Below are 24,880 nucleotides of genomic sequence, written 5' to 3'. Positions count from 1 at the left end.
AGTAGTGTCTAATTCTACTCAACTTGACTATTAAATTACCAGTGAAAGATTTGCTTTAAAACATACTTTAAGTCGTAAGAAAATATTCAGTCTTATTCTTGGTTTCGGAGAGGTCTGATGAATTTGGTCCTTCCCTTTAATAAACACACCATTTTGCATATTTGTAAAGGAGAAAATGCTAAACTCTCTTTTCAGGTCTGCCCTGGAAGACCTTGTTCAATACTGGATCAATGTAATTTGTTTATTTTTTGTGCTTACCTCTCAAATTACCAGATAAGTTCCTGCAAACTCCATCAAAGTGAGGTGCCAAGCAAGGATGTGTTCAAAGCACCAGGCAGTATTTTAACCATCCTGTACTTGTCATGGATCACTTGCAGGTTAAAATTCAGACTGGACTTTAAAAACAGTCACTGCTAATAGTATAATTTCTTTTGGTGATACAACCATAACGTGGAGGGAACTTTTTCCAGAACGAGTTTCTCACTAAGAACTACATCTCCAAAGTGCTGAGCATCCTCAATTGGAGTAGGAGGTGAGACTGCTCAACAGTTCCCAGGTGGTGCTAGCATTTTTCAAGATTGGGACTAAACACACTGATACTTTCCTTTCAGAGTACCAAAAATATCCAGATGTATACTCTGCCTGATTTCTGTTATGGCAAAGTACTGCTCAGGTTATAGTTGTAACTAGCTCTTGTGACTTGTCATTCAAGGTCTTCTATTTTGAGGCGTATTTGAAAGGATTGTAAAAAATATCCTGAATTAAAATTCAGTGTATGACTTCTCTGCCAGAAGCTCCTAAATGTTTTATTAGAGTTTGAGAAAATCCATTTGTATACTTCCCCCTTTTGTTTAGAGAGGATAAAATTAATGATTTTGTTTTGCTTTTTCTGCTCTGCTTTGTATTATCTTATGTGTATTTCTCTGTTTATGCCAGATCTATGCTTGATACATCTGAGGCCAGATTCACTTCTGTTACAGGCAACTGTAATTTTCGTTGTGCGTGATTCTAGTCTTACATCTTGATTAGTCTGGAGTGTCTTCTGCAGTGCTATGAGATCTAAATCTGGCCATTGGATTTAATAGAAGATTATTGTAAAGTGGACATTTATCCTTACAAAAGATGCCATTCATGTAACGGCACTCTTGTAAAGCCATTGAATACAAAGTCACTGCAGTCGTGGGTTTTATTACTTTACCACCCTGGCACCTATTTTGTGATTTGCTTTTATCTGGTACTTGGTTAAATCATAGTCCCTTGTGGTCCTTATTAAAGTGAATTGCTCTGTTTTAACTTTTTTTTTGAGAGTCTTTATGTGGTACACCTGCATCTTTTTTTGGTAATGTGTATAATCTTGCATGTTTTCTCAAGGTTGGGGAAAGTTTGCTCGCTTGACCCGTGCCCTCACAAGCAGCCGAGGCGTGCTGCAGCAGCTTGCTCCGAGCGTGCAGAAAGGAGAGAATGTTCACAAGCATTCACGACTTGCTGAGGTAATGTTTTCTTTCCCTGAGAGACAGTAAAGAAATAATTTTAGCCTTTGTGGGTATGGTGTCTCTGCATGAGCCAAGCACTGTCCTTCCCCCTTTCCCTGGGAATCTGTAACCTGGTGGCAGGCATGGGAGCTCAGAATGTGGCACATGTGCTGTGAAATGTGTTCCGTGACAGTGGAATGGAAACAGGTGTCCAAAAGACTTCATGTAACCTAATTGCAGCGTTGTGTTCTGTATCTCCGCAAAGTCTTACAATGGCATTATTATGAAAGTAATACTTTTTTGCTTAGTTTCTGTTCGTCTGAGAATCTCAATGTTAGTAGGATCTTGGACTATTCACTTGTGTAAAACTGAGGTGAGAAAAACTCAGGGTAGTACAGAAGGAAATTCTGGAAAATCCTTGATATGGTTGTTCTCTGCATTCATTTATGTCTAGTTCTTTTTCAGTGGGGTCCCAATCCTGCATTACAAACTGGTTAAAACATACGTTTGAGTTGCTGGTTTTATGGATAGAACAGCTGTAAGATGCCACAAGCAACGCTGCAGACAGATTAGGAAAATGAAACCTTGTGACTTAAGTAGACTCTCAAAATTTTGAGAAAAGCTCCAGCCAGAGAAGGCATCTCCTTGAAGTACTTAGGGTTTTAGGACTTTCGCCACGAGGGGGAGAGACTGTCCCAAGTTTCCTGTAGCTGTCTCCTGGGCCAGTAGCAGTGTCTCCCTGGTGTAAAATCAGCTTAGGGAAGGTCTTGGTTAATGACAGCATGGCCAACATAACATGTCACTCCTGTTTCACCTATTGCTGTGGATGCCATGACAGCAGCTGTGACTCATGTCAATAATTCTTAATCTTCCTGTGTAGCTGGAGGTGTATGCCATTGCTGGGTTCTGTGGGGTCTCCATATAGTCAGTACACTGTTAGTTTTGCCCTGGATACGTCTTAGTTTCTATGCAAAATAAACTCCTCCTGCCTAGACCTCTACTGTTATTACGTGTGATGATGAAATTCCCAAGGACAGGAGCTTACCTATTCAGTCTTCAATACAGATGCACTCAAGAATGGAAAACTGATTTCTGTTGGAAGTACAGAAATAACATAGATCATATTAGCACAGGGAAGGAGCAGATATCCACATGGACACTATGCTGGATAGGAGTACCGTGTGATTATTACATGCCTACCCTAAGGTTGCTTTAGTGTCCTGGAATTTGGAGTAGCCCTCCTAATTCTACTCAAAGCTTAGCATCAAATAATCCTTCCTTCTCTTTAGATGTCTACCCTTGAATTTTAGTTCGTGCTAAAATGTAGGCAGTAAAATGTAAGGCAAAAGGTCTGAGGTTATTCTGTTTGTCTCAGTGAACCTCGGTCTGGACTTAAGTGACTATACATTACTGAAACTTCTTGCAAGCTGATGTGCTCAACAAGTCTTTGCAAGTATTCTAACTGGCACAGCCAGTTGATTCATTATAAATAATAAAGGGCAAGTGTATAGTTTACATGTCTGAAATGAGTTTCTTTAATTGCCAACTGAATATTGCAGTCATTATTTTAAAAAGAACATTAGCCCCAGCTGTGATGTTAGGTACCTTGTTGTGTATCTGCCGTAATTCCACTTAAGTCAATACAACTGCACTAGAGAAAAACAGAGTGCAGACAATCATACAGAGAAGCCCACTTTTCTTCCTTTGAAGACATATGGGGTGCCGAGCTTCTTATTCTGGAAATATCTCTCAATAATATTGAATGTGGGATCTCTAACTGTTCCCTGTTGTATTTTCAAAACTTTTTTTTTTCTTTATCTCTGCAGTAGCCTATTTGAAATCTTAAGTTCAAATTAAAATTCATCCTTTTTCTTTTCCTACTGACTATGGCATTTCACATCAATCTTGTTTGCTCAAGAAGGCTCTTCATTTATTGGAGTATTATTTGTGTTGCTCTTAGTTCTTTATCACTTGTATTTTTCTATATCTGAGGAGCAAGTTGTGTTGTAGAACCTGAGTGGGGCAAGGTGATGTACAAATACAAAACAGGAGCCTGCCACAAAAGCTTACAATTTATTTTATCGTTTATGAAATATTAGTTCAAGAAAGATGTTAATGACAAACTATGTTGTTTTGTCCACAGGCCATGGGTATTACAAGCAGTGTCTGTTGAGACTCATTCTCTGACTTTTGCCAGTATGTGTAGATTTTTTGACCTGACTTCTCTAATAGCAGTCTCATGAAAACTGCTTAAATTAATTATGCGATTAATGCAAGGGTGTTAGGTAACTCTGAGAGTACCTTTTGCAGTAAGAGTGTAAAGTAACTGATACATTTCTGGCTTTATCACCAAGGAGCTGATTGTAGGAACCATTCTTCCCGATCACATGCCCTCTGCACCTGTGGTGTTAGCTGATGTATTCTCTATGTTTACCAGACAGTTCTGGGTAAACAAGATTGTGTCATAGTTTAAAAAATGTGATAGTTATGAGAAATAAGAGCAGAAAAATTGTAATGGTGCTTAGCAGCACTGCTTAATAATGGAACTTCTGCCATTTTTTTTGTAAACCTTGTTTACCAGGGACTTGTAACTGCCGTTCAACTCTAGTTCAAGTTGAGGCTTAGCACCTAGTCCTTGACTTGGGAGCAATTTGTGTGGGTGCCTGGGTGCCTGTGAAAACAAAAGCAAGGGAGAGTGAGAGAAAGCAAATATGTGCGGTTGAAAACACAAAAGGGAGAGATTAAGCTGAAAATGAATGATTGTATGGGTTTTTTTTTCCCCCAGTCATGCAGTCTTAAAAATAAATAAATAATTGTAACCACTTGTTGATGCACTTTGAGTCTTGACGGGTGATATATTCACCATTTTTTAACAGATCTAGGATAAAATTTGTTTATTTTATTATGTTAAAAAAAATGAATAGTCTTGTGACACCCATGATGAAATCTGTAATTTCTGCTCTTGAACTAATATTCTTCAGCTTTAGAGAGCTATTAAAACATCATGCAACTTTACCACAAATAATAAATGCAGATAATACAACTGTAGTGGCTGATGAATCATAAGTAATTGGAATAATACTTTCATAAATAACTTTCTGAAACAAATATTTCTTTTACTACACTATAACTGCACAATAGGGAAAAATCTTCCAAAACCAGGGCTGTTTCAGTTGTTATTTAGAAAATGATAGTAATGAAATATTTGTTCAGTGCACATGGGTGGAAGCTCAACATATTGGTTTATATAGTTGTGTACATTTTCTTCATGGTTACTTTTATATTCATCTTCTGGTTTGTATTCATCTTCTGGTGTTTTTTTTTTTTTTCCTTCTCTCCAGAAGAAGCACCTTTACAAGCAGTTTGAATCTAGTTAGTTCGTGTGGGTGAGTAACCACACCTGATTGCTTCAGCAAATATTGTGTCTTAGGTTGGCACTGCTCTCCCTAGAGGCTGCAGCAGGAGCACCTTGGAATAGAGCAGAAGGTACATCTCTTTGCTATGTGGTGTAGAGAGTGGACTCTTAACAGCTCTTAATCTCCTGATGACCCAGGGGTGATATGTGTGTGTCTGGAAGGATCGTGAAGAAATAGACTGTGTGTGGCCTTTGTTGGGAAAAGAGTAGAGAAAAGTGGAGAAGAGAACTCTGCTAACTTTCAGTGCAGCAACCTGACAAAACCTAGATCTTTAGCACTAAGCGTTGTGGACCTCCTTCCATTATTTCAGTACAGCACTGAGCTCTCTTCTTGTACTTAACGCTAAAAGCACATGCTTCTTCTCGGAAAGAATTAAGCGTCATAATAGGCGTTTTTCTCTTCCTTCAATGAAAAGAATTTGGTGCCTATGAAAGCTCTTGGCTGGCAGTCATGGAGGCTGCAAGACCTTTGCCAATTTGTAAAGCAAGCTGCCTTTCCTGGGAGAGGTAGTGTGAGCTGGGACAGTGCCCTCCTGCCATCTCAAGCTGTGAAATGACAGTTCATGTCTCTAGCAATGCCAGCAAGGCGGAGTGGTTTTACAAGGTGTGTGTTAGTGATGTAGTGAGAGGGAGCCAGGGCTAGAGCTTGTTATCCCTACCCAAACAAAATACTGGAGACACCTCAGGCTTGCCACAGGTGTCTCTCCCCACCTTGCGAGTGATTGATATCCCTGTGTCATTCCTTGCTGCCCATCTCCTGCCCTCTCCCTGCCCCTCCTTTTGCGATTCATGCCCACAGTGCTGGTGCACATCCTTCCACTGTGGACCAACTAAAGCCATGGCCCTTGGTCACTTTAAATAGCCATTGGTAGAGCTTAACCAGGTGGTAACAGACGTTCAAGACTTCTTAATAAGGTCACTAGCCATTCAGATAGTTTAGAGTACATTCCCTTTCTAAAGAAAAAGGGAAGGAGACATCAATTCTTTTATTTTCCTGTGCTGTAGCCCTTGAACTTCAAACAAGCTAGGGGAGAGTGCTTTGTACTTGGTGATGACATTTTAAAACACCAAAGCAGCAAAGCTGTTTGTTTTCCTAATGAGTTGAAACTAGAAGTCTGATTTTCTCTGCATTCAGTTCAGTTTTACATCTCTGCAGTTCCACTGGCTTTACTGTAATTTTTTTTTTATTTACAGCAAAATAATGGACACCATAATTTAGCCCCTTCTTTATTGCCAAATAGAGATTGTTCTTGCCTTTGTTCCTATTATGCAGGTATATGGGAATATATTAGTACATTTTCCAGTAACTTTAGTTTGGATGATGCAAAATTACCACAAGTTCTTGGAGTACAAAGAGACCAGCAGTGGCCAAAATGGAATGCATTATACAATTCTCAGTCTAGAACTTATATGTGTATATATAAGACTCAATCTGACAAGAATTAATAACGTGTTTTTTTTCGGTGTTTCATGGTTGAGGTTCCTGTGCTGATTAGAATGGTTACCAAAATGTTTGACTTTTTCATATAATATCAGAGGATAAGAAAATGAGCTCTAGGAGACATATGATTGCAAAAGAAGCCATTATGTTTTCACATTGCATTTAAGGGATGGTGCAATCTCCCCGTACTAGTAAGATCTCAGCATTACAACTGAAATCCAGTTAACTGACTGAAAAATGTTACTACGTGATAGAAAGTGCTTGGTTTTGCTGGTCAGTTATTCTAGTGACTGAATATTGCAGAGGACTCTCCCTGCCCAGTGAAGCATATTTCAGGCTTGGGATCTTATGTTAGAGCTGTTACTCATCCCAATTCTCATAAAAGCCCAGTAGCTCAGTGCTTTCCAACTGATTCAGGTACAGCTGTGATGTTCAAAGGGAAGGCAGGAGGTATTTGCAATATTGATCTTGGGGTAGAACTTTTCTTGAGAAAAGACATCCTAACATTTGTCAGTGGGACTGCAAGCAAGCCCTGAAGGGAATGACACTGAGTACACGTACTAGCTCAGTACACAACCTATGTCTCTTCCAGTCACTACCAGTGACTTCTGGGGACTGCATTGGCTGGCCAGTGCCTTCTGCAGAGAAGAGACTGCTTTTGTCTCGTGCTGCTTCCAGCTCCTCTTACCACAAGGCAACTTTAAAAAAAAAATCTTTTTTTTTTTTTAGTAGCGTGGAGAACCTGTGTGAATCAGGGTCAGGAGTGGCAGAGTACTTAATACTGCAGTGGACATGTCTGAGTGTTAGTTTGGTCTGCAAGGGTTCTACTTAGGGGAAAATGTTCCTTTTCCTTCTTTGCTGTCATTCTAGAAACTCAGTGAAACAAAAATACTAAGTCCTCTGTTATTTTTTTTTCAAACTGTTGATGCCTCTGTGCTAATGTGCAGGTCTCTCTGAGCAGGTCATGCTATTTCTCTTCTGGAGAACATACTGGGCTCAAAGTCAGCAGGCTTGCAACTCCCATTGTCATTTACACATGTGCAAGGAACTGTGATCTGACAGTGTCTGACCCCTGTTGTGCACAAGAGTAAGTGATTTTGTCAGGTTCAAAGCAGCAAGGAACTTGATCTGAGGCTGTTTTGTCCACTTAGGATGCTTGTAGCTGATTGTTTTCTTTTGTCCCCTTTGGCTTAACCTGTTGGAAAAAAGCCAAAAGCCCACCAGTTCACAAAAAAAGAATAATAAAAAGCACTCAGAAAAGCCTGCAGATAAAAATCCACGTCTAAATAATTGACGTTAGAAAAGCTGAGATAAGGAGCATGAAAGGAAGACATCCTCCTATTATAGCCATGTTGTCTGATCTTTTCCCTGAGAAGGTGGCCATTTAATTTCCTTCTCTGCTCCCTATTGCTCTGAACTGTGTGTAAATAAATGTGAAAAAGGAACCGTGCTCCTAAATAGTTCTCACAGGTTCTATGAGTTTGGCATTAGCAAACAGATCTCACTTGAGCAAACCTCCATCTTCCTTTCAGTTTTCACCCATAACTCACCCAGGGTAAATTTCATTTTAAAATTTAACTTGTCTTTATTTGGAGACAGGTCCTTCAGGTTGGTTTCACCCTCATGTATATTCATAGACATAAACAAACACATTCTTGTTCATAGGTATGTAAAAAAAGCTTTAATTCCCAAGAATTAAATACATGATCATACTCTTTTTGCCCTAGTGTGCAGAACTGGAGAGATAGTAGACTTAAAATGGGCAGCACTGATAGTGATTGCAGTTATGCAAAACATTTGGAGCATGTGCCTAGCTTGAGGTCCAGGGGTTAAAACATATGCTGACAGATCATCTTTTGCTGTAGTGTTTTTTTTTTTTTAATTCAGACCTAACCACATTGTACACCATCAAACAGTGAAGACACTGATCTTCTCTCAGTGAAAGTTCAAGTTCAGAATGAGTTCATTGAGGCTAGTGATGGTTATCCATGGGCTTTGGTCCTGCATGGCCCAGAGAAGAGGAACAAAGGCCTGTGCATTTATGGTAGATTGTAGTATAAGACTATTTCAGATACAGTATAGTGAAGAGTTAAATAGACAATGTTGAAGAACAATGTGGTCCAGTGGTCCCAGTGCTGGACTGGAACTCAGAAGTTGAAGTATTCTTCCTGGTTTTGCCATCGATTTCTATTTGCAAGTGCTTACCTTCTCATCGTTTATCTGTCTCGTTTATTTAGACTGCTGAAGGAGCTGTCTCTTCTCTATAGGTCTTGGACATCCAGCACATTAGGCTGAGTGTCAAAAAACAGTTAATGGCATTAAAAGAAAAAACAATTGTTCTTAGGTTGATACTGATTTATATAACAGAATACCTACCCTGTCTTGCTTACCATTTGGCAATGTTAAAAGGAGTTAATGGACACGTATTTTTATGAACTGTTGTACTGAGCTTGAGAATCTACAATGTGAAAAATAACATTAAAAAACTTAAACATGTTTTCTTTTTCTCCTGAAATCTCTGTCACTACAGGTACTGCAGCTGGGCTCTGAAATCCTCCCGCAGTACAAACAAGAGGCACCAAAGACTCCGCCGCATATAATTTTGCATTATTGTGTTTTCAAGACTACCTGGGACTGGATCATCTTGATTTTAACTTTCTACACTGCTATTTTGGTCCCTTACAATGTCTCCTTTAAAACAAAACAAAACAACGTGGCATGGCTAGTAGTCGACAGCATTGTAGATGTTATTTTTCTAGTAGACATTGTGCTTAATTTCCATACCACCTTTGTGGGCCCAGCAGGAGAGGTGATCTCTGACCCAAAACTGATTCGCATGAATTACTTGAAGACCTGGTTTGTGATTGATCTGCTCTCATGCTTGCCGTATGATGTCATCAATGCATTTGAGAACGTCGATGAGGTCAGTATACTCCTTCTGCTTCCACCTCTTAATTATTACTTAATGGTTGCGGGTGGGGGAGAAAAGAAAGAAATGGATGCTTTTAAATGCATTGTATTAGTGTACCTATGTCTCTCGTAGCTGCCCTCAGCGCATGTAGAAGTTTGCTGATGAGTTCTAGCCAGAAGGATCTGTCTTTAACTGCCCTGGGAGAGGCTGAGGGTTTTGGTGTCAGAACTCCATGTTTATTTTCCTGAAGTCTACATCCTCAGAGTTCAGGAGGACAGGCAGAAGCAGACAGCAGAACCTGTGTACAGCACTGAGGAAAACTGCTTCATCTGACTTACCATGAATAGCTTGAACTGGTGTGTCTAGATAGTTTCTTGGGGCAGGGTTCTCTTGCTTTCACTGCTGACTGAACAGGGCATGTCTGCTAATGGCAATTCTTCACATGAACAATTGGAAATTATAATACACTTTTCTCAACAGCTTCTAATACAATATAGCAGGCAGCAAAGAGGCAAACAGTGACTCAGTAAATCTTCTTAGACCACCAGAAAGTACTGTGTGAGTATCTGGTGATCAATGCAGCATTTTTTGGCAACAGTTGTTTTAGAGGACGGTGAAGCAATTGAAGATGCTGTTTTGATGCTTGCTTGGTAATTCCATAATTAAAAGAAAGGATAGGGAGAAATCTGGAAATCTAGACTCCTCCTTAATTCTTGCTCATTTCTTTAGGAACAGATCACAAGCTGGCAAAAGAACTAACACTCAGACACTGAAAACCACAATACTGCTCTGTTTTAACCTTTAACTACCCTTATTCTCCTATTGGATCGGGTTGCCCAGAAAATATTTCTAAACTAAATATATTAAGGTTCCATGCCTAAATAGTTCAGAGAGTTAATGAATTGTTAATAGAATCTTAAAGACAATTCCAACAGTTCACTTTTTAATGACATGTTATAAAATCTGTACCAGCAACTAATTATATGTCTGTATTTATCTGTGACACGTACTAAACCTGTAACATATATACACATCTCACCAATGCTTAAGAATTTAATTTTCATGAGATCCTTTATGCCTATGTTATAAAGCACAACCTGGCTATTAAAAGAAAATTATGTCAAGTGAAATATCTGGGTAAAAACATAAAACCACATTACTTTTGATGAAAACCTGTATAGTGTATTATTACAAATTAAAAACATTTAAAGTATTTTGCTTAATGACTTGAGGACAAGTAGGCAAACTACTGGATGCAGTGGAAAAAACATAACATTATTTGCTGTTTAATTCCCTAGAGAGTTTTTCATTTTATATAAAGCTACAGACTGAAATAACATAAATGAGATCAAGCAAAAAAGCCTGTGAGACCTGTCCTTAAATATTTGTTTGTCATAAAAAGGACCCAGGCTGCAGATTCCTGTGCAGGGCTTTCACATATTACTTTGCTGTGGCACTGATAAAGCAATGGTAGGTGTGGCCATATGTCAGTTTCTGACATTTAGGCTGAAAGATTAAAAAAAAAAAAAAAAAAACAAAGTCAAAAGACAAAAAAAAAAAGGAAGGAAGCTTTTTTCACCCGCTTCAGATAGTAGCAAAGTGCTGATGGTTTTGCTGGAGGAACACTTCATAACTGTAGACTGGTGATGTGACCTACAGAACATCCCTGAGGAAAATGTCTATACGAGTGGCTGTGACAGCCCTTGAGCTGAGCACAGGCACTCTCAGGCTCATGGTAGCAATTCTGCAGAGAAATTCTTGTTGTGAGCGCTTTAATTTCGGCAGGTTCTCCATCTCAGTGTTGCCTTGTAACAATGAGGAGCTGATTGGTACTTCAGTTTTCCTATGGCTCTTCAGTAGTCTCCTTAATCAGTGTAACAGTGTTAGTTTTAGTTATTCTAGCTATCATGCCCAAGGAAAAAAACATTTTTCTTGATGCTATCCTTTCAAGACTGTTTGTCTCTATTTCCCCTAGTGGGTTCTGACATTTAGCTGGTATAAATCATTGTAAGGTCATTATAGCAGAGTTTCCACTGGTGTAAATTGCTGTACTTCTATTAAGGGCCCCTAGACTGGTTTACAGGACCTGAGGGGCTTTGCCAGCAATGCCAGCGGAATAATGTAGTGCACATCAGGTGGGGATTTAGGACAGTATGTGCTGATCACTGTTTCATAAACATATGCTGATGACTGTTTCATGATCTCTGTAGAGAGAAAGATAACCTTTTATTGAAGAAGGGAAAAAAAAGCCACATTCAAGGAGCCTTGAAAGTAGAAAGGCTTTGCCTTATATCTTCTTCTCTGGTGTGTAGACCATTCCCCTGTGGGTCAATTCCCTTTCTTTCAAACTTGCTGGTTTAAATTTTACGTGTCTCTTGCCCGGGATTACACACCATATTACTTCACAGTTGGATTAAGTCAGCTGTGAGGCCGCGCTGTTCAAGTTACAAGTAGCCAAACTGGATTGTTATCTTGCGTTAAGTTTGATTTTGCTAAAGGGAATTCCCTTGGAGCCATTAGACTGGAGTTAGTAGGTGGCCATGGCTGCTGTGGGAATTTTTTTTTTTTTTGACAGTCCTAATGTGAATACTCTTAAAAAAATTGACAGAGATTAAATGATAGCCGGTGTCAACAGTGGTGATAAGATGAAATGAAGGATATGAATTGCTATTGTCCCGTTTTGGTGTTTTCCATATATGTTTTTAAACAGGAGGAAATAGAAACCTGGCTTTGTTGCAGTCCTGTAGTGAAGGGGGACTGAGGCAGGTGGAAGCTCACTTTTTTCCCTCCCTTCTGTCATTTTCTGTTAACAAAGAAGCATCACTGAAGACACTGAGGCTATCATGGAGGAACTAACTTGATGAGTCAATTTGTTTTTAAGGATGCCATAATTACTGTGATGGAGGTGGTGAATTGATTTGCAAGGGACAAGGACCTGGAGCTGAAGAAGTAAAAAGCTGTGTATATAGGGTGTTGAGGCTCTTTTGACTCTGGGTAATTTGGGGACTGTCCCATCACTTAGCTCTATCGATAGATTAATAGTGAAACCATTTTTTGTCATCTTTAAAGTGATCCTCAATATAAGATTAATTATAACATATGAAACTAGAGTTGATCAATATTTTTGATGAGTGGATACTAATTTTAAAAAATTCTGATATTGATTTTTTTTCTATTTTGAAGTAACTTTTTGTTTTGCAATTTATTTCATTATTCTGTTATAAGATACAATGGGAAATGTTTTCTTGAAACAAAATTGAGTGTGACTTCTGTGTTTTTCAGGCAACTTCAAAATTCTTTGGGTTTGCTGCAATTTGGAACATTAGTATATTTTCAATTAATATTTTTTAATATAATTGAAATTCCAGTTTCCTCTCTGCACTGTTGAGAACATTTTTGTCCACAAAAATACTTTGAATTCATTAACTATTAATCAATACAACTATTAATAACTACAATGAATACAAGAGGCACTTAAGTTTTAATAGCCACATTCTACAGATGGAACAGGAAAGAAAAAACATTAATGTCTTTGTTCAAGGCCATAGCATTAAATATGAGAATGTATGAAGCTTCTGATATCAAGTGCTGTGCTCAAGAGACAGTAGAGTATCTCATATTCAGACATGAACAAAATTCAACAAAAGAAGGAACGAATAATTGTAGAGAAGTTTCCATTGTTACTCAAATGAAAGAATAGTTATAAATGTTTCTCCTAGCTTTTCTATATAGGAAGCTAGTTATACTGTTAAATACACGTTACTTTCTTGACCTGCCATAGAACTTCAAGAAAAAAAAAATTTCACTGATTGATGAATCAACTTAATGCTAGGCTTAGACTTTCCACTGGTAAGACAATATGTCATGCTGTAGTATAGTGTGAGTAAGAAAAGAAAATATTGCCCAAAAATTTACACAGCCCTTAAAACACGTGATATTAATCTCTTTTGAATTTGAATGATCACAACAACATTTGTCAGTAATCCTTTATAGTAATTAGTATTATTCCCCACTTAAGGAAATACCACCTACTTTGGAGGATAATGTTATCTTTTTGTGTTCAGACATCAATCAGTAGTGTTAATAAAAAACAGGCTTAAAGAAAATTCCACAATTTTTATGAAGAACAATGCAATTTAAGACTTTGAATTCCAAAGGCAAGTTGAAGCATATTTTTGCAGTGTCAGCTTGAGCAATTTTATACTGTGGTTTTCAGCCATAATAACGTAAGATATAATTTATATTGGAAAAAATTTGACTTTTTACATGTGATGCTGCTGTTGTGAAATCTCCTGGTAGGAGTGGAATCCAGTCATGTCACCACCATATAAATCTCTGAAATAGGGAGTTTGTAGTAATAATTGCTAGCTGTATTTGAACTGAACACTATGATCAATTGTTGGCTGATGCCAAATTGAGAACCATATATCACTCTTAATAGCTGAGGTAGAAGAGAAATAAATGCATAGTAAAAGATCATCAGGAAAAATGTTTTCAATATAAATTATGTAGTGTTCACCTAAGTGGATGAATGTAAGAGAAGCTAGCATGTAGGCAAAGAAGATGTACAGCTTTGAAAGGACAAAATTTATGATGATAAAAAAGTCCCAAAACACCCACAATACAGAAGTAATAGAAGTAAATTAAGCTATTTAGTGCTAAGTGAGCATGGTGTAGCTGGAAAGTAAACTGTTAGTTGCGAGGAAAAAATGAATGTGTTGCTGGTCAGATTGTTGGCAACTCTCTGAGGCAGTACTTTTGCAATAGATTAATTTAAACCTTATTAGTGGAATAACCTCTCATGCTAATACAAATTAGCTATCTAGGAATTACTGAAGTTGCTTCAGTGAAAAACAAGCAACTTCCCTAGACTTGTTTTGCCATTTGCTTGCAGTAAGGGGCAAGGGAATAATCATATTTATAGTTTTATGGAATAAACAGGGGTCCATAAAGAAAGATTTTGGGTTAGATGAATTTTTCAAACTGGTAAATATAATATTTAAAGTCTCTTAAACTAAACAGCTCTCTAATATGAAATCTGTTTGAAACAGCGTGTAGTTCACCTCTTATTTGGATCTGTCCAACTAGGCAATACTGTGTTTTGCATGTGAGTCTATTGATAAATCTGGTAATGAATGAATATTTTTCTGTGGGTAATTAAATTTAAAGTAGTCGTAACCTACTTTCTAGGTAATGGTTATAACAAAGCAGCGAAGTATCACAGAGTGAGATCCAGCATAGAGGAAATGTTGGTAGATGGTGGTTCTTGGATGTGATGGAAGTAGATGAGAAGCAATTAGTGAGACCCCCCAGGACTCAGTGGCTCCTTACCGGTACTCCTGGCTAAGACTCAAGCAGTTGGGTTACTGTACCCCAGTGGGGCAGTGGGAGGACTGGAGCATGGTTGGAGGGGCATGGTGGTGGTGGAGGTTTACTTAGTTGGGTGTCCCCTTGTGAGAGGCCCCTGAGAAACAGGGCAAAGCCCAAGGGAGGTGTTCACTCTGGGCTGTAACGTGCCGGAGGCCCTTGGAGCAAGGCTAGGGGAGTTGTTGGTGTGGCTCCTAGGTGGTGTTGGGAGCTTCAGAAGGACCTTGGGGAGCTTGACGCGTGGAAGAAGGGGAGTGCAAAGGAATGGAAAAGTGGTCATGGAGGAGGAGGCCTGCTTGTCTGACTTTTGTAGGTGCCTCTGTACTGCAGCATGGCCCCAAGGGGCTGTGCCAGGCAGGAATTACTCCTCAACAGGCAGATAGGTGGAAGGAGTATTTGGGGAAGTTCAAATGGTGTAAGAGAGATTCTTGGGGTAAAGCAGAGTGCCAGGATATTTAACATGCTGTAAACAAAGGGCATGTTTATTAATATACTCTGCCTGTGCAAGCTGTAAATAACAAACAGTGGTAATGAAGCAGTGCCTGATCAGCCTCTGCCAGCAAACTGGTTTGGGTATTTTTTATTTTATTAAAAAGGTGATCTAGATGATATCTCACTAAAACAGCAAAGGTTTTCATTTTATAATTTACGTATGTCCTATCTTCCTTGGATTTGAATCACTAGTTAAATCCTGGTAACTTTTTTTCTCTGTCACTTCTGCTAGTGGTACTTTCAGGACAGTTTTTGTATATGAAACTTGAGAGGCAGTCATTTTAATGAAAAAAACCTGAACTATTTGCTATAATAAGCTGCAGTTTTGTACAAAGAACACTGAATTATTTTCCCTTTCAATCAGCCTACTACAAAGTGAAAGAAAATGTTAAGTACTTCAGATAGCTAGAGCAAAGCTAAAGGTTGAATAGAAATCTCTGCCTTGCCGCTGCCGCTAGCACTGACAGTGATTCTGAGATTTTTGTGGCAGTTTGTTTACCAGATGGAAATATTTCATTCATCATTACCTTTTTTTGTTTGTCACAAAGAACAGAATTGTACTTATCTCTTTTAATCATGGTTAGTAGAACTAATACAAGAAGAGTCAAACAGTGGTGCTGAGAAGGCTGGTAAATTTAACACTTATTTTTTAAAGAAAAATGAACTTTCATATGTGAAAATGAAACTTTTTTCTCACCTTATCTTAATGTTTAATCATATACCTTGCTACTCCCATTTTCCCTGTCTAGTGCTTACAGTTTTGATATGATTACTCATACTGTTCTCCAAACTCAAAAACTCGAGTGCCTCTAAGCACATATTAATGTGCAGAGTTTTTCTGGATTAAATTCACTTATATCACTCCTAAAAGAGGAGATAAGTTTGAATTGCTAAATCTGCCCAACTTCTGTGTAGTGCAATGTCTTCTTTATGCCTCAGAGGGAAAATGGGAGATGTGGATTTATTTGAAATAAAATGAATATTTAGCAAAACAGAGGTGCAACTAGTTTTCGTATATCCTCTCGGAGGGGAGCATACTGTTTTACTAAAATAATTTGACTGTTACAAGGTGCAATGTTTGGAGATTTTAGTTTGGAGAAGAGGAGGCTGAGGGGAGACCTTGTTGCTCTCTACAATTACCTGAAAGGGGGTTGTGGTGAGGTGGGTGTTGGTCTCTTCTCCCAAGTAAGCAGGGATAAGACGAGAGCAAATGGCCTCAAGTTGCACCAGGGGAGGTTTAGATTGAACATTGGGAAAAATTTCTGCACCGAGAGAGTGGTTAAGCTTTGGAACAGGCTGCCCAGGGAGGTGGTGGAGTCACCATCTCTGGAAGTGTTCAAAAAACGTGTGGACGTGGCACCTCGAGACATGGTTGAGTGGGCATGGTGGTGTTGGGTTGATGGTTGGACTTGATGATCTTAGAGGTCCTTTCCAACCTTAATGATTCTGTGATATAAACCAGGGAGGCAAAGAAGCACTGTTCACAGTCTCTTGAGGATTTGATTCGGGGTGTCTGTCTTTATTGTCTTTAAGTTTTCTTTTTCTCCCACTTTTTCAATCAAATATGAGTTTCTCTAACTTCCCACTTTAAAAACCCAACCTCTATGCTACTAATGAAGTGCCTTTTTAATGCAACCCTTTCAAGGGGCAGGCTCCCGATTTTCCCCCTAAATTCTCTGCTTTCCAAATTGTGTTTGTGTTGTATATAGGCACTGCAGAGCTTCTCAGCCATTTAACCCATTTAGGGTTAAATTCTCGCCTCTGCTCCAAGCCTGCTTAAGGTGTTTAGTTAATTTAAATTCCACTTGCTTCCCTAGTGTCCCCCAGGTTCGTACACCTTGGTGGCTCAGAGACATCTACGCTGTCTGCTGACGAATAGCCCCTCCCAAAAGAGAATACCAGAGAAGCATGTGTTGCTCTGTCACTGCCCAACACTTTTTCCATGCGTTCTGCTGTGGCTGTTAAGATGCCAATTAGCTCCTCTTCTGCACTACTAATGTTCAGATTAGTCTTTTTGCTAGGTCGCAGATAAATAAGGGTGTTACTGGGTTTCAGGGCTACTTCTTCGTAGCTTTGAAAAGCATGACATGATTTATTATACTGTTAAAGAGAGAATAGTAGTCTACAGAAGCTATTCAATCTGTATAAGGCTAAAAGAATTAAAATGCTGAACTACATTTTCAGTGATAATGTATGGTGATAGCCTTTATCCAAGAAGGAGAGCTAATTGAAGATACTAGATTCTGAATTATTTCAAAAAGCTGCTGTTAGAGAATGATACTTACACTGCATACAAAGGGAAGCATGTTTCAGAGAGAGGGATCAGTTCTCTGTTCTTTTTCCCCCATTCAGCATACTTTATCGATCTGAGGCAGAAAGTCAGATGAGACAGCAAAGGGTATTTATTTGAGTAGCTAAATGGTTGCTTTATAGTCTATTTCATATTAGGGATTGGATTAGAATTGGAAAGATGGAGTGGTATTAGATGCCAGTAACACTAAATCATATTTGGGTGCTTTGCCTCTTCGAGATAAGTAAAAAGCTTCTGGAACTGATGACTTCTTTGAATGAGAAGCATTGGGAAGCAGACTGCTGTCTGTCAGGGGTAAATTTTTTATTTGATACTGTGGAAAGTGGAATTTCTTTAGATTACTTCTGTGTTATCTTTATCCTTGTTCTTCCTCTCAAAGTAAAAAAAAAAAAAAAAAAAAAAACACTCAAAAAAAAAAAAAAAAAAAAAAAAAAAAAGAGTTTGTTTCCTGGATTTATTGTTTTTCTGAGTGTGCATGTATGTGTGTTAAGGCAAGCATCAACATAGTTTTATAAATGAAAAATCAGCCTTTCCATCTCTTCTCACACCCTGTGCTCTTATACATGAATTATTGCTGTTTCTCCCTTGATTCTAACAAAGCTCGCAGATGTCTGACTAAAATAAGCTTTGTGAGTCTAGAGATCTGCTTTCTTCAGTGCTGAAAACCACAGCAGTAACCAGAGGGTTCAGATATTGATTTTGACCTGTGCGCATAACGTTATCTCATCTGTTGGCTGCTAAAGATGGCAATCTGTAGGAAAGGTCATGTTCTCAGACCTAATTAAGAAAATAAGGAGAGGCAAATAACAGAAATGAGAAGTCCTAATAATGACCTGACGGGGCTGCCATGTTACTGCAGATAGGCAGAGCCAGGCTGCAGCACAGCTGACTTCAGAATCAAATGTGAAGAAACAAGGCAGTGCTTTCCATGGCTCTTGCCTCACTTATGGCAGTGAGAAATTCAGTTCATTGCCCCCCCTTTTTGAATAAATACTTAATTTATTTTTTTGTTCTGTTTCGTTCTCATTCTTTTAATGCTTAGCTTTTAGTTTCCTGCATCTCCCTTTAGCTGAGGTGAAGCCAGAACTTTAGCAATTACATGTGAGATGAAAGTGCTGAAAACTTAGAACAGGTCTGTGTCAATACTCAGTATTTATCTTCTTTTAAAATGGCAGGTAGGAAGTAAATTACACTTCCTTTGATCCTAGAAAAAAACCTTAATGGTTGGGTTAAGTGCATTTACTTTCTGCACGGGTGAAAAGTAAATAATGGCCTAAAAGGTGAATACGGTCATGCAGATTGAGTCTATTACTAAAGTGCTAGCGTTACTATAGCTGTAGGAGGTGGGATGAAAGTTCCATTTTAGTTCTTTCCTAAAGTTGTTCATCCTACATCTTGCTTGGAAGGGAAAATGAATTCTCTCTCACTTTTTTTTGGCTGTAGTTAATTTTTATCGCTGTTCTTTAAACAATTTGTATTTTATTTTTTCTGGGTAAAATTCTAGTATTCAGTGAACTGAGTTGCATTTAACTTTGCATGGCAAATGAACTGCAGGAACTGTTTTTTATTTGTACAGCGCCTAGCACTGTAGTGTCCGTGTAAACCATGACACAAGTCACTAATAATTACTCTGCTACAGCCTTCATGTTTTCAAAACACTTCACAAAATAATTAATCACAGCGTCTCTTCTCTGTCTCTTTTTATGGATGTGGAAGTAAAGGCAAAAATCTGGCGTTGTCTGATGCAAAGCTGGAGCCAGAACGTGGATATCCTGGATCCTGTGTTTGGAGAGAAGATTACTCGCATGGCTGAGATAGCAGTGCGCTGGCAGTAGATCACGCTTTGCAGAAAACCGGGGGGTACAAGAGAAAATGTGTGTAAATGTGCACAGGATCTAGTGAGTAGGTCTAATTAACGACAAATTATACGTGGAAATTTAGCTTTGGCAGTACGTCGTGCATAAACTGCTGGGGCAGTCTCTTGGGATGTAAAATGGGGGGCCTGCTTTCCTCCGGGCCTGGGGCCGAGCTGTTTTTCTGTGGTGGTTGAGGTGCAGTTCCACTCTGCAAAGATTGCATAGGAGGAGAGGGAGGGGCATTGGTTGTATTTATTATTTTAAGGGCTTTTGACATTCAGGTTTGCTTAATCAAGCGACTACAGAGTTATTTCTTCTGGCTGTCAGTGCTCTGAGCTTGCTCTTTGGTTTGGAGGGGATTTGCCACAGATCCTTCCATTCTCATGCGTCAGCCATCACTGGCAATGAAAGTAAAACCGTCAGCTTATTAAATATTTGTCAACAACAATATGCAGGTATCAGCAGTAGCATCTTCATTTAGTGTCATTCAGTTACTTCAAAAAATTTGAAATGTAAGTTTGTGTGAAATTCAGCATTTTCTGCCATATTTGACTAACTGCTGCGTGTTGAAGTAAGTGCTGCACACAAGTTGTCTCAGGAGCAGAGTATTGGTAAAAACGTACTATTTTTCTACCCTGGACATATGACAGATTTCTTCTTTTCTGCGTACTCCCAGGGGAAGGGATCTATTGGGTAGAGTACGAATAGGTGGAACTGTGTCTGCCTACATCAGGCCCAGTTAGGAATTTGTGGGTTATTACTTAGTCTTGTCCTTTCCATGCCTGCCACACCGGAGTTCCTTATGGTGATCCTTGGGAGCTGGGGGTGCGTGTTTGGGACCTCTAGTGCAATTGCTAGCTCTTCATGAACGGAGGTTCATCTATCTCCTTTGAGCAGAAGGAGTGGGACACGTGTCAGGAGGAGTAAACTGAGTTGAGGCTCTTTTTGCGTGACATCTTGGAGCCATCTGTATGATAAAAGTATAAAAATAATCCGCACTGGTAAGAGCGTTAAAATGGACAATAATCTAAAAGTACGGTTCTATTTTGGAAAGTGGTAATCTTAAAAACGTCAATTTTGAATCCGGCAGATCTATTCCTGTGAGTATTAAAATATTACTTGCTAAATTTAGTGGCAAAAAGTACTGTTCTGGAGTATTGGAGAATGATCTGATTGTTTTTTCCTACTGTACCATCTACGAAACAGTCTGTTAAGTTTCCATTGTTTATACCCATTTGAAATTCTGTCACGTAGAAATTTCTAAGAGAGCTGTATGAATAATTATTTCCCTGGGCATTTCTTCCTCTGGATATTGATCCATTCAGAATAGAAAAATCCTTTCCTCTGAGGAATTAAGATAGAAAATACTGTTAATGCTGAGATAAAAATAAATTATTTTTTTAGCTTTTTCTGAAGTTTTAGAACCTTATTGGCAATGCAGTCAGGTGAAATATTGTGACTAATTTGAATATGAAATGCATCCTTCCAGTGCAACCAGACCAAGTATTTATTTTCTGTAAATAAGCAAGTTCTTGTTGTACAAAACCCCTAATTCTCTCTACCTTTGGTCAGCATTTGGTAGAATGACTTTCTCCCAAGTGATGCAGTTCTATCACATTTTAAATGCTTCTACAAAATTTCTTTTTGTGAATTTCATAAGGAAAATTAGGATAAAAGTACTCTGAAAGCAGTTTGCCTTAAACATTTTAAATCTAATTTCAAATATTTTATTTTGTATTCCCATTTTTCATATCCAATTTCTTAAACTCCCCTGTATGCTTTCTGTTTTGTCCCCAAGTATTTCTAAAACTTGACTCTTTTTTTTTTTTTTTAAATTAAGAATTAACCAAATTCCAAACTATTAAGTCCTTCATGAATTGTTATTAGGACTCTCACTGACTGAAGAAAAACAACTGAGGTTTTGTTTTTTTTTTTTTTTTTTAATCCCACTGATGGGTTTTAATTTTAACAACAAGTTCTGCAGCACTATTTTTGAGCAGAAATAAAACTTGTATTGAGAACGTTGAGATGGAAAAACTTCCTGTGCATACCTGAGACTTGTAAGCACTGCGTGATTAAAAAGCTTGGCTTTGAGACTGAAGCTAAAAACAGGCCATTAGTGGAGACTTCTCCAAATGTAAAACATTATTGTTTTGCTGTTAAAGTTTGTAAAGAGGAGGGGAAGAAACGGGCATTGGTCCTTGAGGAAAAAGGCCAGAAGATGTGTTGAAATCTTGAATGCAGATATTTAGAATGTGGAGTCTATACGTACTTGTCACTCAGGGACTTGCATATCCACTTCTAAAATACGGTTATCATGTTACAGTTTTTTGTGCTTTTTCCTCTTTGCTTTTCCCCTCCATACTGAGTGTTCAGACGTCCCTGCTTTCCCTCCCCTGGAAATGAAGGCCTTATGTGTCATATTCTCTGAACTGGCATCAAGGCAGTTTGCAAAACAAACCCGGGTATGGAATGAATGGGAAATGGAAATTAACTTCTACTTTGTGAAGGAATTTTTGCATCAGTGGCTTGAAAATTTTGACGTAGATAGTCATGAAAAGAATAGATCTCTTGGTCTCTTCTAGGTCTCTGCAAATATCTCTGATTTAAAGGAAATTTTTTCTCTTGTTGTTCTTCCTTTTTACTCCCCTCCCCTTGGTTGTGTTAGATCTTGTCCAAATACTTAATAGAAATTGATAGCGTGTTCCCAGGTAACAAATTACATCTGTCTCTGAAAATGAGTCAATGTAATCATGACAAATTCATGAAATAAAGGGGAAATACATCGCTGCAGTCCTGGGGAACATGAGTCAATATGCTTCATGTAATTATTTAATAAAACATCTCTTCTAGTGCATTGAACCAGCCTAAGATACTGAAGCGGTTGTATTTATGCAGGAATAAACAAACTTCCAGTAAAAGCTGGTGACCAGAAATATGCAATTATGCACTTCCAGAAATACTCATTAAACCAGTCTCCTTAAATTTTAATCAGACTTCTATGTATGAAACAGTCTTGATAAGAGGGAGCAGAAAAAAAAAAGAAGAAAGGATTTTTATGAAAGGCTATTCATTTAACTTCTTGTGCATGGAATTGCAAATCCGTCTAAAAGTTAACAATACAAAATCCTACATGCTGTCTTAATTCTGTTTCATGGGAGCCATATTAGTATCAGCACAGAAATTCTACATTGATACCAAAGCTGGCATAAAACAATATGATGTGGGGATTAGACAGTGAGATGTTTGAAATAGTTAAGCTTTGTGTAGTCCATGTGAGAAATGTCAGAGTGATTATCAGTGCGTGAATTCTTATATGAAAGTAAAGTCATAGGAAACACACTGTTACACTGAAGAATTACAAATAACCAGGTACTTCCAGTATTTTTTGACATTTCTTATTTATCTTCCTGGTATGTCTGAGCTAAGTACTGCAAACAGTGTTGTGTCTGAGACATGAGAGGACATGCGTGGCCCAGGATCATAAGGAAGTCAGGAACAGCCATAAGAGGTTCATGACTCCAGATGCTGGAGTGAATTCAGTAGGTGTCTGGTTATGTTCCTCTCAACGTTAGATTTGTATAGTTTAATGGTCAGTGACTTCCGTGTTTATTTTCAGTCAGCCTAAAGTAGCATCAGGATGCTCAGGGATGGTCTACTTGCACCATTGGACGTGTAATAAGTAGCCTGTCATTTGAAGCTCTTACAAATGTGTTTGTAGACCTATAATAACCTGAAAGGGGAGTTCAGAGAGCAACTCACAAAATGTTAGTCGATGAAGACGTGAGTGCATATATCCATCCCTGAAAAGGGTTGCTAATCTTTCCATGTTTCACAATCTCTCTTTTCAAGTGTTATCTGATGACCATCTATTTGTGATGGATCACCTCTTGTCTTTGGGAACCGCAGTTATGAATATTGTTGCTTTAATATAAAATACTCATGGTCACTGTGCTTTATCCTTCTAGGGCATCAGCAGCCTCTTCAGTTCACTTAAAGTGGTCAGGCTACTTCGGCTTGGTCGCGTAGCTCGGAAGTTGGACCACTACATTGAGTACGGAGCAGCAGTCTTGGTTCTGCTGGTGTGCGTGTTTGGTCTAGCAGCACACTGGTTGGCCTGCATTTGGTACAGCATAGGAGACTATGAAGTTATCGATGAGGATACAAACACAATCCGAACTGAGAGCTGGCTCTATCAGCTGGGGATGTCAATAGGAACACCTTACCGCTTTAACACGTCAGGCTTTGGAAAATGGGAAGGCGGACCAAGCAAAGATTCGGTCTACATCTCCTCGTTGTATTTTACGATGACCAGCCTCACCAGCGTTGGATTTGGGAACATCGCTCCGACTACAGATGGAGAGAAGATCTTTGCTGTTGCTATGATGATGATTGGCTGTAAGTATTAGAGATTCTGTCTCTCAAGCACAACCTGCCAAATAGCTGTGTGTCATGAATACTGACATAAGAACATCTGGAATCGTGTCAGATGTTATTATGCAGCTTAAAATATTTTGGGTGGCAATATAGTTATTACATACTTTCTTACTGGTTAGTTTTAAAATCACAAGTGGGAGTATTGCTGTGACTAGCAAAAATTCAGTCATTTTGGAAGCAATATTCTGGCGATATCCTTTCAATATTATCTTGTAAGCAAACCGTAAAATGTGTAAAGCCTGCAGTATTAAAAATTAATGCACCAGAGTGGGCACAGACAACCTTTGTGCCTCCATTTGGTATGTGGCAAAATCTTTGTATGTCTGAGAGCTGTATATATTGGACAAGTGCATCAGTGAATGGGAGGAGGTCCAAGAGCATCTCGTAAGGGAGAGAGAACAGTAGCTCTCTAGAGGCCATGAACTCCACTGTGGGCTGAGCATACAGTCAGATCTTAAAGCAACTGGGACGATATTGGCCTTGGGCACCTCTGGCTCACGTTTCCTTGTCGCAAGGGATTCATTCATATTGCCAAGCTGTCCAGCTTTTGGTTATATTGTGTTGCTTCAGTGCAAGATCTGCATTGAGAGCCACTTGCAGTTAAGAGCCATATGGTGGCCACCATTAAACTAGGTCATTTTTTTCTAGATAAGGTGGAATTTGAACTAAAGTAAGGAAAAAAAAATTCTCCTTTGTACGTGGAAGAACATACCATTATATGGAGAAGTAGAGAAGCTTCTGTACAATAATATGACATCTAGAGGAGAAAGAAGTCAATCCTTACTAAGCAGAAAATTAAAACCAAATATATAATGAAACTCAATTAGCAGCACAGTGCATGTTATGATAGAAACATGATGCTTTGATTCTGATGTTCATTTTACAGCAACACTGAAATCACATACTGAGATTACGTGTGAAGTGCTAAGCAGGCTGAACGTCAGTGGGAAGAAGTATAAAGACTGTGTAGGGATTGGGATATATTAGCTGTAAAAATTGTTAATTTTGTTCTTCTAGCTTTTTCCACTTCTAAGAGTCCCATCATCCTAATAATACCTCTGCATAGCAGAAGGGAAAACTAAAACTTGGAGACAAACATAAAACTTGGAGGCAGTTACGTGTTTTCCTCATGAGAAGGTGCATTAGACAATGTAGCAGTGTAGTACAAAACAGGCTTC

General features: G+C 38.6%; 1 protein-coding gene across 1 annotated transcript; it reads left to right on the top strand.

Annotated features, from left to right (window-relative positions):
* Positions 1-1,371: 1,371 nt before the first annotated feature.
* On the top strand, positions 1,372-23,663 carry LOC104625477 (potassium voltage-gated channel subfamily H member 1; the record flags this gene model as incomplete). Its single annotated transcript, XM_010293113.1, has 3 exons — positions 1,372-1,490; positions 8,859-9,251; positions 23,234-23,663. Coding segments are annotated over 3 exons (942 nt in total), but the record flags the coding sequence as incomplete, so codon positions are not given.
* Between the last annotated feature and the right edge of the window lie 1,217 nt (positions 23,664-24,880).

Source organism: Phaethon lepturus, unplaced genomic scaffold (genome assembly GCF_000687285.1).
Source record: "Phaethon lepturus isolate BGI_N335 unplaced genomic scaffold, ASM68728v1 scaffold21688, whole genome shotgun sequence".
In the NCBI taxonomy this organism is placed as follows: domain Eukaryota; kingdom Metazoa; phylum Chordata; class Aves; order Phaethontiformes; family Phaethontidae; genus Phaethon; species Phaethon lepturus.
Note: the sequence above shows the minus strand (reverse complement) of the source record. Positions and strands in the feature narration are given on the sequence as shown.